The sequence below is a fragment of the Suncus etruscus genome, chromosome 15, assembly GCF_024139225.1.
Source record: "Suncus etruscus isolate mSunEtr1 chromosome 15, mSunEtr1.pri.cur, whole genome shotgun sequence".
Lineage (NCBI taxonomy): Eukaryota > Metazoa > Chordata > Mammalia > Eulipotyphla > Soricidae > Suncus > Suncus etruscus.
In genome coordinates, this window is record NC_064862.1 from 40,740,061 (window position 1) to 40,755,029 (window position 14,969).

Below are 14,969 nucleotides of genomic sequence, written 5' to 3' on the forward strand. Positions count from 1 at the left end.
GTGATGCTTTATAGTCTACATACCACCATACACCTCTGGAATACCTAAGACTCAAAGTTGCCCAAGGACTTATACCTGACATATGCAGAATCAGGGTTTTTGGTTTTCCCCCACCCTCCTGCCTTGGAAAAGAATGCTAAGTTTTCTAATTTTGGATCAAAGCATCTGTAGGTGGCAGGGGCAGCATTATGGAGTAGGCACTTCATTCCCTGAGGGAGTGGTTATTTTTATACTCCATTAACTATACTTGCTTTTTCTCCAGGTCACCACAAATGGCATCATTGCTATGAGTGAACCCCCAATGGAAGAAACTCATCCTGGACTTTTCCCCCCAACTTTTGGTGCTGTGGCACCTTTCCTGGCGGACTTGGACACAACCGATGGCATTGGGAAGATTTATTATCGAGAAGACTCGTCCCCTTTTGTCATTCAGCTGGCAGCCGACTGCATCCAGAGAGGATTCCCAGACATCTCCTTTATTCCTAGCAGTGTGGTGGTTGTTACTTGGGAATCTGTGGCCCCCTACCAAGGATCTAGCAAGAACTCTGCCCAGGAAGACAAGGTAAGCCTCACCTAAGCACCTGTACAGCTAGTTTTAAGTGGTTGGTCTTTTCTTCTGGTTTGTGCTACCTCATTGTATATTATGTGCATGAATTTGATAAAGACCTCAGATATAAAGACTGTCTACCCAAAACAAAAATCTCCAAGACCGGGACTTGGATGTCAAAACATTTCAAGATGTTGTGAGAGTTTACGCATCTTGGTTTAGTCATGACTAGATGTAAAGAAAGCCAGTTCCTGAGAATTGCTACAGGGTGAATAGAAGGTTGATGAATCTATCCTCGAGCTACTCTTACTTTGGATGGAATTTGAGGGTGATAGTTTCCAGTTTTAGAGAGAAGTTGGAGTGCAAATTAAAATGACAAAATGGTTCTAAGGCACATGAAGCAGTGAAGATGAGACCAGTACTTTATCCGGGGAGATGAGAAGTACTTACTCATGTGAGTGGTTCACAAACAAAAGTGTACCCACAATTAAGAGTAGGACCTGTGTTCATCACTGCGCATAGCACCAAGCCAAGATAATGGGAACAACCCAAATGCCTTGAATATGGATGGTGAATTAAGAAGTTAGGGTATACTGTGGAATACTATGCAGCTCTAAGAAAGGACAAAATCATGTTATTTCTTGGGAACTGGCATGATGGAATTAGAAGATATCATGTGGAATGAAGTTAGTCAGAAGAAAAGGGATAAAGTATATGATGATGTCTCTCACGTGTAGGACTTAAAGATACACAGTAAGGTAATAGCAAAAGTCCAAGGGCAATACAATGAGAGAACTGAGCCACACAGCTGAGTTTGTGGGGTGGATTTGGGGTGTTGAAAGGGAGGGACATTGGGATCCTTACAAGACAGGGAGATTGGTAATAGATGTGATGTTAGAATTATATACATGAGAAACTATCATACTAAAAATATTATAAATCACAGAACCTCATCAAATTTTTAAAAGTTAAAAAGAAAGTAAAAGATGGAGCCCGGAGAGATAGCATGGTGGTGGGGCATTTGCTTTGCATGCAGAAGGACGATGGTTCAAATCCCGGCATCTCATATGGTCCCCTGAGTTTGCCAGAAGAAATTTTTGAGCGTAGTGCCAGGAAGGAAGGAAGGAAGGAAGGAAGGAAGGAAGGAAGGAAGGAAGGAAGGAAGGAAGGAAGGAAGGAAGGAAGGAAGGAAGGAAGGAAGGAAGGAAGGAAGGAAGGAAGGAAGGAAGGAAGGAAGGAAGGAAGGAAGGAGAAAGAAGAAAAAAGAAAAAAAGTAAAAGACTATAAAGGGGTGTTGAACGTGAATTTACCCTTTAAACTCTAGCTCTGAAGTGACTCTTTAAAACAAGCCTCTTTAAAAAAAAGTTTTATTTATTTTTTCCATTTTGTTTTATAGAACCCACCTCCAGAATTGCTCAAGGGAACTGGGGCCACTCCTGGCAATACTTGTTCTGGCTATGCAGACCTAGTGGTTTATTGCTTGACTGGTCTGCTCAGATATCACCAGGAGGGCTTCTGGAGAGTGCTCAGTAGGCTGGGCAGCACCCAAGAGAGAAAGCAGGGTCTGCTCAACATGTGCTGAACCACCTAAACTGTATTATTGGCTCCTAGTAAATTTTTATAGATTATGGAACAGAATAGGCTGAAGTTGAAGGCTCCACAACTTCTGAAATAGGAGACACTCCAAGAAGTGTATACTAGAGAATAACAGTACTAGAGAATAACAGTTCTTTAAGAAAGTCCTAGAGAAAAAGGTCTTCCCAGCCTGCTTAGTTTGGGAAATGCCAAATTGTAACTTCTCTTGATAATTCAATTTACAAAGTTCTGCAATGAATAGAACTCAATTTGATATTTTTAGTAGATTAAAAAACATTTTATTTAAAATTTTTTATTTAAATACCTTGGTTTACAAGCTTGTTCATAATACATATAGGTTCTTTTTTTTTTTACAATTACAAAGTTGTTCATGATTGAGTTTTAGTCATAAAATGTACAACACCCTTCACCACTGCACATTTCCTGCCAGCAATCTCTATTGTCCCTAGTTTTTCCTCCCACCCTCCCCGCTGCCCTCTTACCTGCCTGCCCCTGTGGCATTTATCCATTCTTCCTTCCTTCCTTCCTTCCTTCCTTCCTTCCTTCCTTCCTTCCTTCCTTCCTTCCTTCCTTCCTTCCTTCCTTCCTTCCTTCCCTCCCTCCCTCCCTCCCTCCCTCCCTCCCTCCCTCCCTCCTTCCTTCCTTCCTTCCTTCCTTCCTTCCTTCCTTCCTTCCTTCCTTCCTTCCCTCCCTCCCTTACCTCCCTCCCTTACCTCCCTCCCTCCCTCCCTTACCTCCCTCCCTCCCTCCCTCCCTCCCTCCCTTCCTTCCCTCCCTCCCTCCCCTCCCTTCCTTCCTTCCTTCCTTCCTTCCTTCCTTCCTTCCTTCCTTCCTTCCTTCCTTCCTTCCTTCCTTCCTTCCTTCCTTCCCTCCCTCCCTTCCTTCCTTCCCTCCCTTACCTCCCTCCCTCCCTTCCCTCCCTCCCTCCCTCCCTCCCTCCCTTCCTTCCTTCCTTCCTTCCCTCCCTCCCTCCCTCTCTCCCTCCCTCCCTCCCTCCCTCCCTCCCTCCCTCCCTCCCTCCCTCCTTCCTTCCTTCCTTCCTTCCTTCCTTCCTTCCTTCCTTCCTTCCTTCCTTCCTTCCTTCCTTCCTTCCTTTTCTTTTTCTTTTAGATATTTTGGTTTGAGTATTGTTCCTGAAGGGCGATCATACATATCACTTTATATCCTTTTAGCACCCAGTTCATGTCCAGAGTGATCATTTTCAACTATCAAGATATCATTGTCATAGTGAACTCTTCTCTACCATAACTGCACTTTGTGGCAAGCTTCTTACCATGGACAGGTCCTTCTGGCCCTACTTTCTATTGTCTCTGGATATCATTATTGCACTATCTTTTTTTAAAATGTGCCACAATAAGTGCAGTCATCTATGTCTATTGGTCTTCCTCTGATTTATTGTGCTGATCATATATTTTTCATATTCATCCATGTATAAGCAAATTTTAGGACTTTTTTTTTAAGAGCTGTGTAGTATTCCATTGTGAGCTGTACCACTATTTCTTTATTAACTTCTTTTTTTTTGTTTTTGTTTTTTGTTTTTGGGCCACACCCAGTGATGCTCAGGGGTTACTCCTGGCTAGGGGGACCATATGGGACGCTGGGGAATCGAACCGCGGTCCTTCCTAGGCTAGCACTGACAAGGCAGAAACCTTACCTCTAGCGCCATCGCACCAGCCCCTCTTTATTCACTTCTATGTTCTTGGGCAGTTGGATTGTTTTCAGAGACTGACTATCATAATTTTGCTACAAGGAACATAGGAATGCAGAGGACTTCCCTGAATTGTGTTTTTGGGCCCTTAGGGTATATTTATAGGAGCAACATTGATGGATCATATGGAAGCTCAATTTCTAGATATTTTTTTTTTAAATTTACTCTATTTAAATAGAATGCATCAAATAGTTGACATAGTTGATCATAATACACTTGTTTCCAGGTAAGCGGGAGAGAAATTATTAAAAAAGAAAAGTGTAGAATTAAAGCCCTTATGATGGGCTTGGATGGTGGTGGATAGTGATGGAGGGATGAGAGGTCTTTCTCCTCCAGCCTGGCCACGTGGCTCCAACCCCCTTAAGCCGGCAGGTCCGCAGTTTCAGGTAGCAGTGAGGAAATCATCCACAGAGAGGTTCCAGAAGATATCAGCTTTATTCATGCCCTAGCCACCATATGTGTGGCCTAGTATCTTTTTTTTTTGGTTTTTGGGCCACACCCGGCGATGCTCAGGGGTTACTCCTGGCTGTCTGCTCAGAAATAGTTCCTGGCAGGCACGGGGGACCATATGGGACACCGGGATTTGAACCAACCACCTTTGGTCCTGGATCAGCTGCTTGCAAGGCAAACACCACTGTGCTATTTCTCCGGGCCCTAACGAAAGTTTCTTTTTTGGGCGGGGCACGCCCGGCGGTGCTCAGGGGTTACTCCTGGCTGTCTGCTCAGAAATAGCTCCTGGCAGGAATGGGGGGGGGGGAGGGGGAGGGACCATGTGGGACGCCGGGATTCGAACCAACCACCTTTGGTCCTGGATTGTCTGCTTGCAAGGCAAACGCCGCTGTGCTATCTCTCCCGGCCTGGTCTATTATCTTAAACCTATTTAAGTATGCTCTCTTGAGCTTGCTCTGCATTATACCTTGCCTCCATCCATCTTACTTGCTGAATCTCCCTGCCAAATCCCCTTTTGCACCTCAAGCCAAACCTTTTTGTTACCTACCCAAGACCCCGCCCAGAAATGGGCAGGTCTTTCTTGTAGGTAAGGTTACACAGAAAGAATGAAGGTTGGGCAACAGAAAAGAAGGAAAAAGAAAAAAGAAAAGAAGAGAAAAAAAAGAGTACAGAAACAATAATAATTATTGTGATAATTATGAGGCTATTAAGTCAATGTCAGGTTTAGTAAGTTCTTGTTGCTAGTTGATCATTCTGTTCATTTGTTTCTGAACATTAGGTAACTTCAAATGCACCTTGGTGTCTAAATTGGTGTGTTCCAACGGGATGGCAGTAATTAAATAAAAACAGAGTTGTTGTGGATATGTGATCTAGGAATTCCAAGCACTGTTGTCGATACTTTGGCTTTTGTGTTTTTAGCTGCCAGGTCTTCTAAGTTTGAGAAGGCAGGGGAGCCTTCTCAAAAAGATTCTTGTGATAACAGTCCAAATACCAGCATGCTTTGAATTTTGTCTAGATTGGTGTCTCTGCAGAGAGTCTTAGAAGAGTGAAGTAGGACATGACGAAGTGGTGATTGTAGATGACGGGTGTAATAGGCTTGGCTTTGGCCTGCCCTCTTCTCCCAACATTGCAGGTTTTATCTGAAAGGCCATTTTACTTACAATTTCTCATGGCTTGACTTACATTATATCTTTTGAGAGCAAAGTGAGTCCATGGAGCTGGCTGGGTGTAGACTTGCTGACTGTGTTTGTCTCCTCTAACCTTTTTAAGTCTCAAATGTATATTGTGTGATATTAGTATGGCCCCCTTAGCCTTTTTTTTTAAGAGAGCTGTTTGCTTTAAGAATTGTCTTCCAACCTTTGATTTTTGAGTCTATTTGCTCTGATTATTCAAACGTGTTTCTTGCAGGCAGCAAAAATGCTGGATTTAATTTTATGATCAATTTGCCATTCTCTCTTAATTGATGCATTTAGTCATTGACATTGAGAGAGATGATTCTCATGGAATTTTGTGCCATATTTTTGTAGAAGTTGGGTGTGTTTTAGGGTGGTTTATCTTGCCTTGAAGTATCGCTTCAGTTCTTCTATTAAAGTTGGTTTTGAATCTGTAAGTTTATTCATGCAGTTGTGAATCCTTCCCTAAAACCTGAATAGTGAGTCTGTTTGGCTGGGTGCAGTATTCTTGGTTCATTTCATTTGAGTTTTTTCAATTTCATTTACCATAGTTTTTGGGCTTGGAGGACTCCAAGAATGCTTAAGGATGTTTAAGGATGTTTTTCGATATATATTTTTCTTTTTTCTTTATCTTGCTACTTTCAGTGTTTTATATCTGTGGTTTTCATCATTGTGACAATGATGTGCCTTGGGGTGTTTTTATTTGGGTCTCTTTTATCTGGTACTGTTTGGGCATCCAGGATGTGGATTCATGCACTCTTCTGTTCTGAGAACTTCTCAGCAATGGTGCATTTGACTGTTGCTTTTTTTGTTTTGTTTTGTTTTTGTTTTTGGGTCACACTCAGCGGCGCTCAGGAGTTACTCCTGGCTCTAAGCTCAGATATCACTCCTGGAAGGCTCAGGGGACCATAAGAGATGCTGGGATTTGAGCCACCTTCCATCCTGGGTTGGCTGCTTGCAAGACAAATGCCCTGCCGCTATGTTACCTCTCCAGCCCCAGTTTTTTAATCGATGTTTTCTTCCAGCTCTCTGGGATCCCAATGATTCTTGTGTTGTTTCCGTTGATCTTATCCCAGTTTTATTGTCATCTGTTTGGCTTTTTAGATGATATCCCCGCTTCCCAACCTCCCCCCCCCCCCAATCTTCTGTTTGCTTAAGACTCTTCCATATTCTGGTGTTATCTGGAGGTGTTGTGCAACTCATCTTCGAGCTCACTGATTCTGTCCTCAGCAGCTATTACTCTGTGAGTGAAACCTGTTAATGATGTTCATATTTCCTACCAACGTTTTCAGTTCTGTCATTTCTCTTTGAAGTTTTCTCATTTACACTCTCATATCCTCTAGAGTCTTATTGGCTGTTTATTCCATGGTTTCTTGAAGTTCCTGAATGTCCTCAAAATTTTCTCTCTAAAGTCCATAATAGAGAGTCTGTATAGGTGGCTGATACTAGTTATCTCTATAACTACCATCTTCATGCACTAAGCTTATTTGGGTTCTTTCCCATCGTATTGCTTCCCTGTTGTGACCTTTCCAAGGGTGGTGTGTGTGTGTGTGTGTTGTGTGTGTTGTGGTGGGGCTCATTGACTAAAAGAAATGTGCAGCCACGGAATGAAGTAGAGTGAAGCAAAGTGATCATGCACTTTTCTTGGGACACACGGACCTGGGGTGATATTGGATTTTCTTTTCTTTTTTCTTTTTTTTTTGGTTTTTGGGTCACACCCGGCAGTGCTCAGGGGTTACTCCTGGCTTTACGCTCAGAAATCGCTCCTGGCAGGCTCGGGACCATATGGGATGCCGGGATTTGAACCGATGACCTTCTGCATGAAAGGCAAATGCCTTTACCCACATGCTATCTCTCAGGCCCCTGATATTGGCTTTTCAAAGTCAAAGAGGACTCCTGATGCCAGTCTGTCTGCCTCAGTTTCTTGGGACTTTGTGAATGGGTGAAGCCCAGCTGAGAGTTTCCCAATCTTTTGATCAAATCCTCTTTCCTTCCCAAAGAAAACACATTGTAGCTTAGGAAATACTTTATGGAAAAGACTGTAATGGAACCGCCTGTTGTCTTTCTGAGTATTGTTCTAAGGGACTAAAAGTCTAATATTTCCACAGCACATGTCCTTTTGACGTTAACAGTTAGACTTCATTTCCTGTTCTGGCCTCTTCATCCTCATCTCTCTTACTTTTCTACACATCCTTTGCAGCAATTGCATCATAATAAGAAAGTATTTGCACTTTCTTGATTCTTTCCTTTTCTTTTTTGAAAGACTTTTGGGCCACACCTGATGGCACTTAGAGGTTACTCCTGGCTCTGTGCATAGGAATCACTTCTGGCAGGCTTGGAGAACTACATGGGATACTGGGGATTGCTCCAAGGTCAGCCGAGTGCAAAGCAAACATCCACTCTTCTGTACTATCACTCTGGCCCCTATTTTATTTTTTAATCCTTTTCCTGTTTTTTGCTTGTGAATTTTCTTAACTTTTTCTACATGTGTCAAATCCTGTTTGCTCATTCTATTCTATTTCTTTTGTTCAATTTTTATTTTTATTTTTAATTATGAGAACAAAGATGCAAAGAAAGAGGACAAGGTAAAGTTACAGTGGAAGGACAATCACCCATAAACAGAATTCTCAGAAGAAATCCCTTTGCTGATACCTTAATTTTGAACTTTCAGCCAAAGAACATTAAGAAAAGTAAAATAGAACCCATGTACAATTATTTTGTCCCTCAAGTCCACAAATTGTAGTACATTATAACATTTCTTAGCAGTACACAAAGCAATCTAAGGACATAAAACTTATGTAACTCCTTAAACATTGAAGGCATAGTATTTTTTTTACATTTCCTTTCATTCTATTCTATTTCTATCTCCCCTTCTGATCCAATGCTGTGTAGCTTCTGGAACCCTCACAGACTCCCTTAATATGGAATCAGTCCCCATTCTTGAACAGTTTTGTTTACATTTAACTCTTCCCATAAAGTATAACATAAATTCACTAGAGTGGGGACCAGGTTTTTTTAAAGTTTCTTGTACCTTAGTTCTCAGGGCAGTGGCAGGCATGTAGGAAAGGACAAAAGGGCTCACATTTCTCTGTGCTTGACCCTTCCTGGGTTGTCTCAGCTGGTCTTTTGAACATCTTATGAAGTAGATGTTCTTCACTCTTTACCATACAGAGAAATTGAGTCTTAGAAGTATATTCAATGTCACGTATTTGGTGAAATGTAGAACAAAAATTTTTAAAAAATTACATGGATGGGCCAGAGAAATAGCACAGCGGTAGGGCTTTATGCCTTGCATGCAGCCAATCCAGGATGGACGGTGGTTTGAATCCCGGCATCCCATATTGTCCCCTGAGCCTGCCAGGAGCAATTTCTGAGCGCAGAGCCAGGAGTAACCCCTGAGTGCCACTGGGTGTGACCCCCCCCAAGAAGCTCCCCCAAAATTAAAAATTGTGCTCAGACTCATTAAATATATGCCAAATGTTTAGTGTGATTGATATTGTTACAAGGCTTTAGGTGCTTGCCTTGCATGTGGACCTATTACATACGAGTCGATTCTGAGTACTGCATATGGTCCGTAGAGCACTACCAGGAGTGACCACTGATCACAAAGCAAGTAGAAAACCCTGAGCACAGCCTGGGATAGCTCCCAACAAACAAATAAAATGAGATAAATTCTAAGGGTGATTTGCCTGACAATTAAATTACCATATGGAGGTACTCTATAGTTTTTGGTGGCAACCATGTAAAAAAATATTTATTGAGGGCCCAGAGAGATAGCACAGCGGCATTTGCCTTGCAAGCAGCTGATCCAGAACCAAAGGTGGTTGGTTCAAATCCCGGTGTCCCATATGGTTCCCCATGCCTGCCAGGAGCTATTTCTGAGCAGACAGCCAGGAGTAACCCCTGAGCACCGCCCAATGTGGCCCCAAAACAAAACAAAACAAAAAAAAAGAATTTATTGAATAACTGGAAAAATTCATAGAGATATTTAACTGAAGCAATTCTTTTTTTTTTGGGGGGGGGGTTGGGCCACACCCGGCAGTGCTCAGGGGTTACTCCTGGCTGTCTGCTCAGAAATAGTTCCTGGCAGGCACGGGGGACCATATGGGACACCAGGATTCGAACCAACCACCTTTGGTCCTAGAATCGACTGCTTGCAAGGCAAACGCCACTGTGCCATCTCTTCGGGCCCAACTGAAGCAATTCTATAATATTTCACTCTCCTTAGTCTCGCCATCTCTAGACCTTTTACATGTAGTTTGGTGAATAACATGTTTCAAGATCTGTAGATATGTTCTGGAGTAACTGAATTTTAACCCATTTTTACAGAGAAATACCTTCCAGGCTGTTCTGGCCTCCGGAGATTCCAAATCCTATGCTATTTTCCTTTATCCTGAAGATGGTCTACAGTTCTCTACAACATTCTCCAAGAAAGACAAGAGTCAAGTTCCTGCTGTGATGGCCTTCAACCAGGGCTTAGTGGGACTCTTCTGGAAAAGCAGTGGAGCTCATAATATCTATGCTAATGACAGAGAATCAATTGGAAATCTGGCCAAGTATGTTTTCTTCATTCTTCAGTAGATTCTTCCTTTAATAAAAGCATCGTTTTATTACTTTATTAAAATGATATTAAGGACATCATAGAATATTACCTAAAAATGTTTTCATAGATTTAAACTTCATGTAGTTTTTATATTATGAGCTACTTTACTTTTAGAATGAAGTTATCACTTTTGAAATATTAACCCCATGTAACAGTTTCTGCTTTCAATAAGAATAAAGTCAGAAGAGCCCGTTAGTTCAGGGATTAAGCATTTACATTGCACACCATAGCTAACTCAGGTTCTATTCCTCACATTACTTATGATTGGTTCCCCAAGCACTGCCAGGATTGTCTTCTGAGCACAGAGCCAGAAGTCAGCTCTGAGTACAGCTGGGTATGGTCCAAAGACTATAAATCAGTAAACAAATAAATGACATCATACAATTAGTAAAATTGAAGTTCGAACTAAAAGTAACTCAAGGTCTGGGATGGAATGCAGTGATAAGATGCATGTTTTACATCTTTGAGACCCTGGGTTTGCTCTCTAGTATTACACACAGAAAAGCAATTCAAACCTATCTTCATCTATGAACCAAGGCTGGTAATGTCCTTTCCCCCTGCATTGACTCTATACAATAAAAACAGTACTTTCTTGGAGTATTTTTCAGAGTTTGGAAAAAGAAGGAGGGGTGGAACTCGAACAACTTTTTCTAAAAATAACTGTGTGAATAGAGAGCCATGCCGCTAACCCTCATTGCCACTCAAGAAGCACTTGTGTACATTTCTTGCTATATCATATCTGCAAAGGGAAAAATACTAGAGGAGATTAATACTAGAGGAGAGTATAATTGGCTATCTCCAATAGAGGGCTCATGCTGGTAGGCATGAGACCAACAAGGTATATGAGAAGTTGCTTTTTTAAGACCTGGCAATGTCCCTAGAGGACTCCTGTCAAATCCGCAACCTCTGCTGATGTTGCACCCAGTTGAATGCAGCAGCCTCTTCATTTAGAGTAGCGATGGGTGATGTCAGAGCTCTGATGCCCAGGTTTGAAGCCATTTGCTCTTTCTTCACTCTTCAGCCCTGACTGCAGGCAGAATGGGTGGTGGGGTTCAGATCAGCAGAGATTATTCTGCTTGATGAGTGGTGCTGTGAGTGGATTGGGTGCCTACTTCCAAAATATCTGTCCTTTCTCTTAGGAGCAGCAACTCTGGAAAGCAGGGCATTTGGGTGTTTGAGATTGGGGGTCCCGACACAACCAGTGGTGTGGTATCTGCAGATGTGAACCTGAGTCTGTATGATGGAGAAGAGTATGAAGATGATTATGACCTTGTGTCACGCCCAAATGAGGAAGATATAGGCACAACAACCTCCCCCTATGAATCACCCAGAAGGGGAGACACTGGCATATATAAGTCACCTAGGGTCTTCTCCCCACAACACCTGGCTACCGTGAGGCCCCCAGGACCCCGCATTGAGAGGAATGCGTCTTTCCAGTTGCCAGTGGAGAAGTTCCCCCAGCAGCACCCACAGGTCCTTGATGTGGATGAAGTGGAGGAGACAGAAGTTGGTAAGACTGCTTAAATTGCTGTGACAATGTTCTTTGGCTATATTCCATGGATTCTTGGGTTTCCAGCCAGGCTTAGTCTGGGGTTTATGGTGGTTGCTGAGAATGAGAATTTAGGTTGTAGGGATGGAACCACACTACCCACAAGTATGGGTGCTGGTTGGAGTTGATGGCTTCAAGAGTTCTCTCGATCTTTGGGAGATTAGGACTGTGGTTCTGAAGATTCTGGAGCGACTGTTGTCTTTCAAGCTCCTTTCGTCTGCTTTAAAGAGAAAAAGTAGTTTTGGATTATTTTGAAAGTCAGATTTTCTTATTTGTGACTTTCTGGGACCAGAAATAATATTCGCCCACCTGAAAAAACATTTTAGAAGTTCCTTTGGCTATTTACGCAGCTTATCTTTGACATTTATTTCCTCTTGGTTTTGGAAAGAGAATGGTTGATTATTTTCCCTTGAAGGGCCTGTCAGAGTTAATTTGTGAAGACTTAAAAATACAAAATTAATAGAGCCCTTTTTTTAAAGATCGTTTTTGAAATGTAATATCTTCTAATTTTTGCTATGATCTGAGGAAAAACTATGTGAAACTCAGAATATTTTGCCTTTGTCTTTTATAAGAAATTCAAAATGAACTGTTTATTTTTTGCTCTTTATGTTGACATCCAATGCATTAAATCTTATATAAATGGACTGGTCCAAATCTTCAAGTAGTGTTTCCAGTGCTCTAACATAAGACTCCAAGGAAAAAAATTTTCCTTTTTACAGTGTTCACTCTTTTATAGTATCTACTTCTTGATCTGATCCTGTCTAGTAACAATAGTCATATTGTACTTATTATTTCCAAACATGGAAAAGATCTGGGAACTGTGGGAATGTGTTTCTTTCTTTTTTTTCTTATAGGTTTTTATTTCCTTTAAATTTTTTTTAAAGAAAGAATATAATTGAATCACTATTGAGATACACAGTTAAAATTTTGTTTATACAATGTACAACAGTCTTCACCAGTGCACATTTCCCAAACCCAGTGGCTCCAGTTTCCCTCCTCAACCTTTGCCCTCTCCCCTGCCTGCCTCTGGCAGTTATTTTTATTCTCTTTCTCTCTCTATCTCTCTCTCTCCCTCTCTCTCTCCTTTTAGACACTGTGGTTTGTTACACTCTTACTGAATGGGTATCATACAAATCACTTTATCTCCTTTCAGCACTCAGTACTTGTCCAGAGTGATCATTCCAACTATCAATGTCATAGTAGTTCCTTCTCTGCCCTAACTGCACTCTCTCACTATTTGTGATAAGCTCCCTTATCCATGAACTGACCCTCCTGACTCTTGTCTCTGTTGTCTCTGGATAATAATACTGTACTATCTTTTTTTTAAAATGTACCCCACAAGTGAATGTGATCATTTTATGTCTATCTCTGTCCCTCTAATTCATTTCATTCAGTGTAATACTCTCTATACCTTTTCATGTATAAGCAAATTTCGTGACTGTTGCTTATGGACGTGTTATGCTTAAGTTTATGATGAGGACATGAGTTTGTATCTTGGGACATCCTCAATATATGGCACCCTGAATTTCCTGGGGCTGGTAGAAATGACACTGTACTTATTGCTTGGTTTCAAAATGATCTTTCCGATGGGACATGGTGGGGGGGGGATCGAAAAACAAAAACAAAAACAAAAACAAAATGATCTTTCCCATATCTTTAGTTGTAGAGAGTTTTGAGGCCCATTCTAGGCTCCTATCTTGGTATTTCTAAAATGCTATTTGTGAATCTATCACTATGAAATGAGGTCCAACAATTTAGGCTTATATGTATGATCTTGGAAGTACTGTGTCAATATAAATCCTAAATATGGTTAAAGCATGATTTTCTGTCTCAGTCACTTCACTGTTTTTGTTAGAAAGGGCAGCCTAGATAGCCAGCAGTGTATTTTTGATGTTGTTTGTATGGCCCCCTGCAGGTACTCAGGCTCTTATGAACCCTAGCCAACTTCCACTGCTGGAACTGAAGACACCACAGGATGCCAGGTGTTTAACTCAGGGTTCAAGCACTCTCTATTCCAAACACTCTTTTTACATATTACAGGGGTCCTCGAACTTTTGAAACAGGAGCCAGTTCACTGTCCCCCAGACAGTTGGAGGGCCAGACTTTAATTTAAAAACCTATGTAACAAATTCCTATGTACACTGCATATATCTTATTTTGAAGTAAAAAAAAAAAAGGTGGGGAGGAACAAATACAGCTTTTAAAATGAAGAACGAGTAAAATTAAACCAACAAACTTACCATTATTTCAGTGGGGACTATGGAAGTGGTTTTGGTGAGCCATAACTTGAGGACCTTGCCTGAGACTGAGAGAGAGTCGAGAGACAGAAGGAGAGTGCAGTGCACATCCTTCGCATGCACATTGCAGGCTCTGGATCAGTCTGCTGCTAAGCAGAACAAGCAGCGGTGGCAAAAACATCTGGAGGGCTGGATAAATGTCCTTGGCAGGCTGCATGTGGCCTGTCAGCCATAGTTTGAGGATCCCTGCATTAGAAGTTCCCTTCAGAGTACAATAGGACGATAAATCAAGTACAGTTCCATTTTCCTTTTATCCTCATTTGTAATGGTCAATTATAAAATTGGATCATTGTCCTCAAAACATTTATTCCTTTTTGAACATTTAAATTTAATTCCAAATTAATTTGTTTCAGGTTAAGAGAAATGAACTTCAGAAAAATGGACTGAGGAGGCTGAAATTTAAAATAGGGAGAAAACCCTGTGTCTGGGCAAAGGCTTTTAGACTAAGAATGGCTGACTAGGTTTTTCCAATCAGATTTTGACTCTTAAGTGTTTTGTGTCACCCCTGGAGTGAAGAGGGAGAAAAAAAAACTAAAATAAATAAATAAATAAAAGTTTTTAACAGGCTGTAAAAGTATGAAGTTTTATTTAATATTTTGCCATAGTAATAGTAGTTTTGAATTGCATATTTATTTTAAGATTCTCCCTTCTCCCCTCCCCGCATGTGAAAATGATCTTTCTGTATTGGGTGAAGCCTCTGGCTTCTGACTAATGGGGGGCCAAAAAGATAGCATGGAGGTAAGGCATTTGCCTTTCATGCAAAAGGACAGTGGTTCAAATCCTGGTATCCCATATGGTCCCCTTTGCCTGCCAGGGGTGATTTCTGAGCCTAGAGCCAGAAGTAACTCCTGAGCACTGCCAGGTGTGACCAAAAGACCAAAAAAAAAAAAGACTGACTAATGGGCAAGAGACTGACTAATGGGCAAGAGTGATAGCACAGTAGTAGAAGTTTGCCTTGCATGCAGTCAACTCTGGAAGGACCTAGGTTTGATCCTGGGCATCCCATATGGTCCCCTGAGCCTGCCAAGAGCGATTTCTGAGTGCTGC

At 41.6% G+C, this 14,969-nt stretch overlaps 2 protein-coding genes across 2 annotated transcripts in view; one reads left to right on the plus strand and one right to left on the minus strand.

The window, feature by feature from the left end:
* The window catches only part of LGALS8 (galectin 8), an 811,943-nt gene that overhangs the window by 449,466 nt on the left and 347,508 nt on the right, over window positions 1-14,969 (minus strand). The window lies entirely within an intron of this gene.
* The window catches only part of NID1 (nidogen 1), a 101,792-nt gene that overhangs the window by 22,169 nt on the left and 64,654 nt on the right, over window positions 1-14,969 (plus strand). The window contains exons 2-4 of the mRNA XM_049788090.1: window positions 263-562; window positions 9,803-10,029; window positions 11,216-11,586. Coding sequence (XP_049644047.1) covers window positions 263-562; window positions 9,803-10,029; window positions 11,216-11,586 — 898 coding nt within the window. The remainder of the gene's footprint in view (window positions 1-262; window positions 563-9,802; window positions 10,030-11,215; window positions 11,587-14,969) is intronic.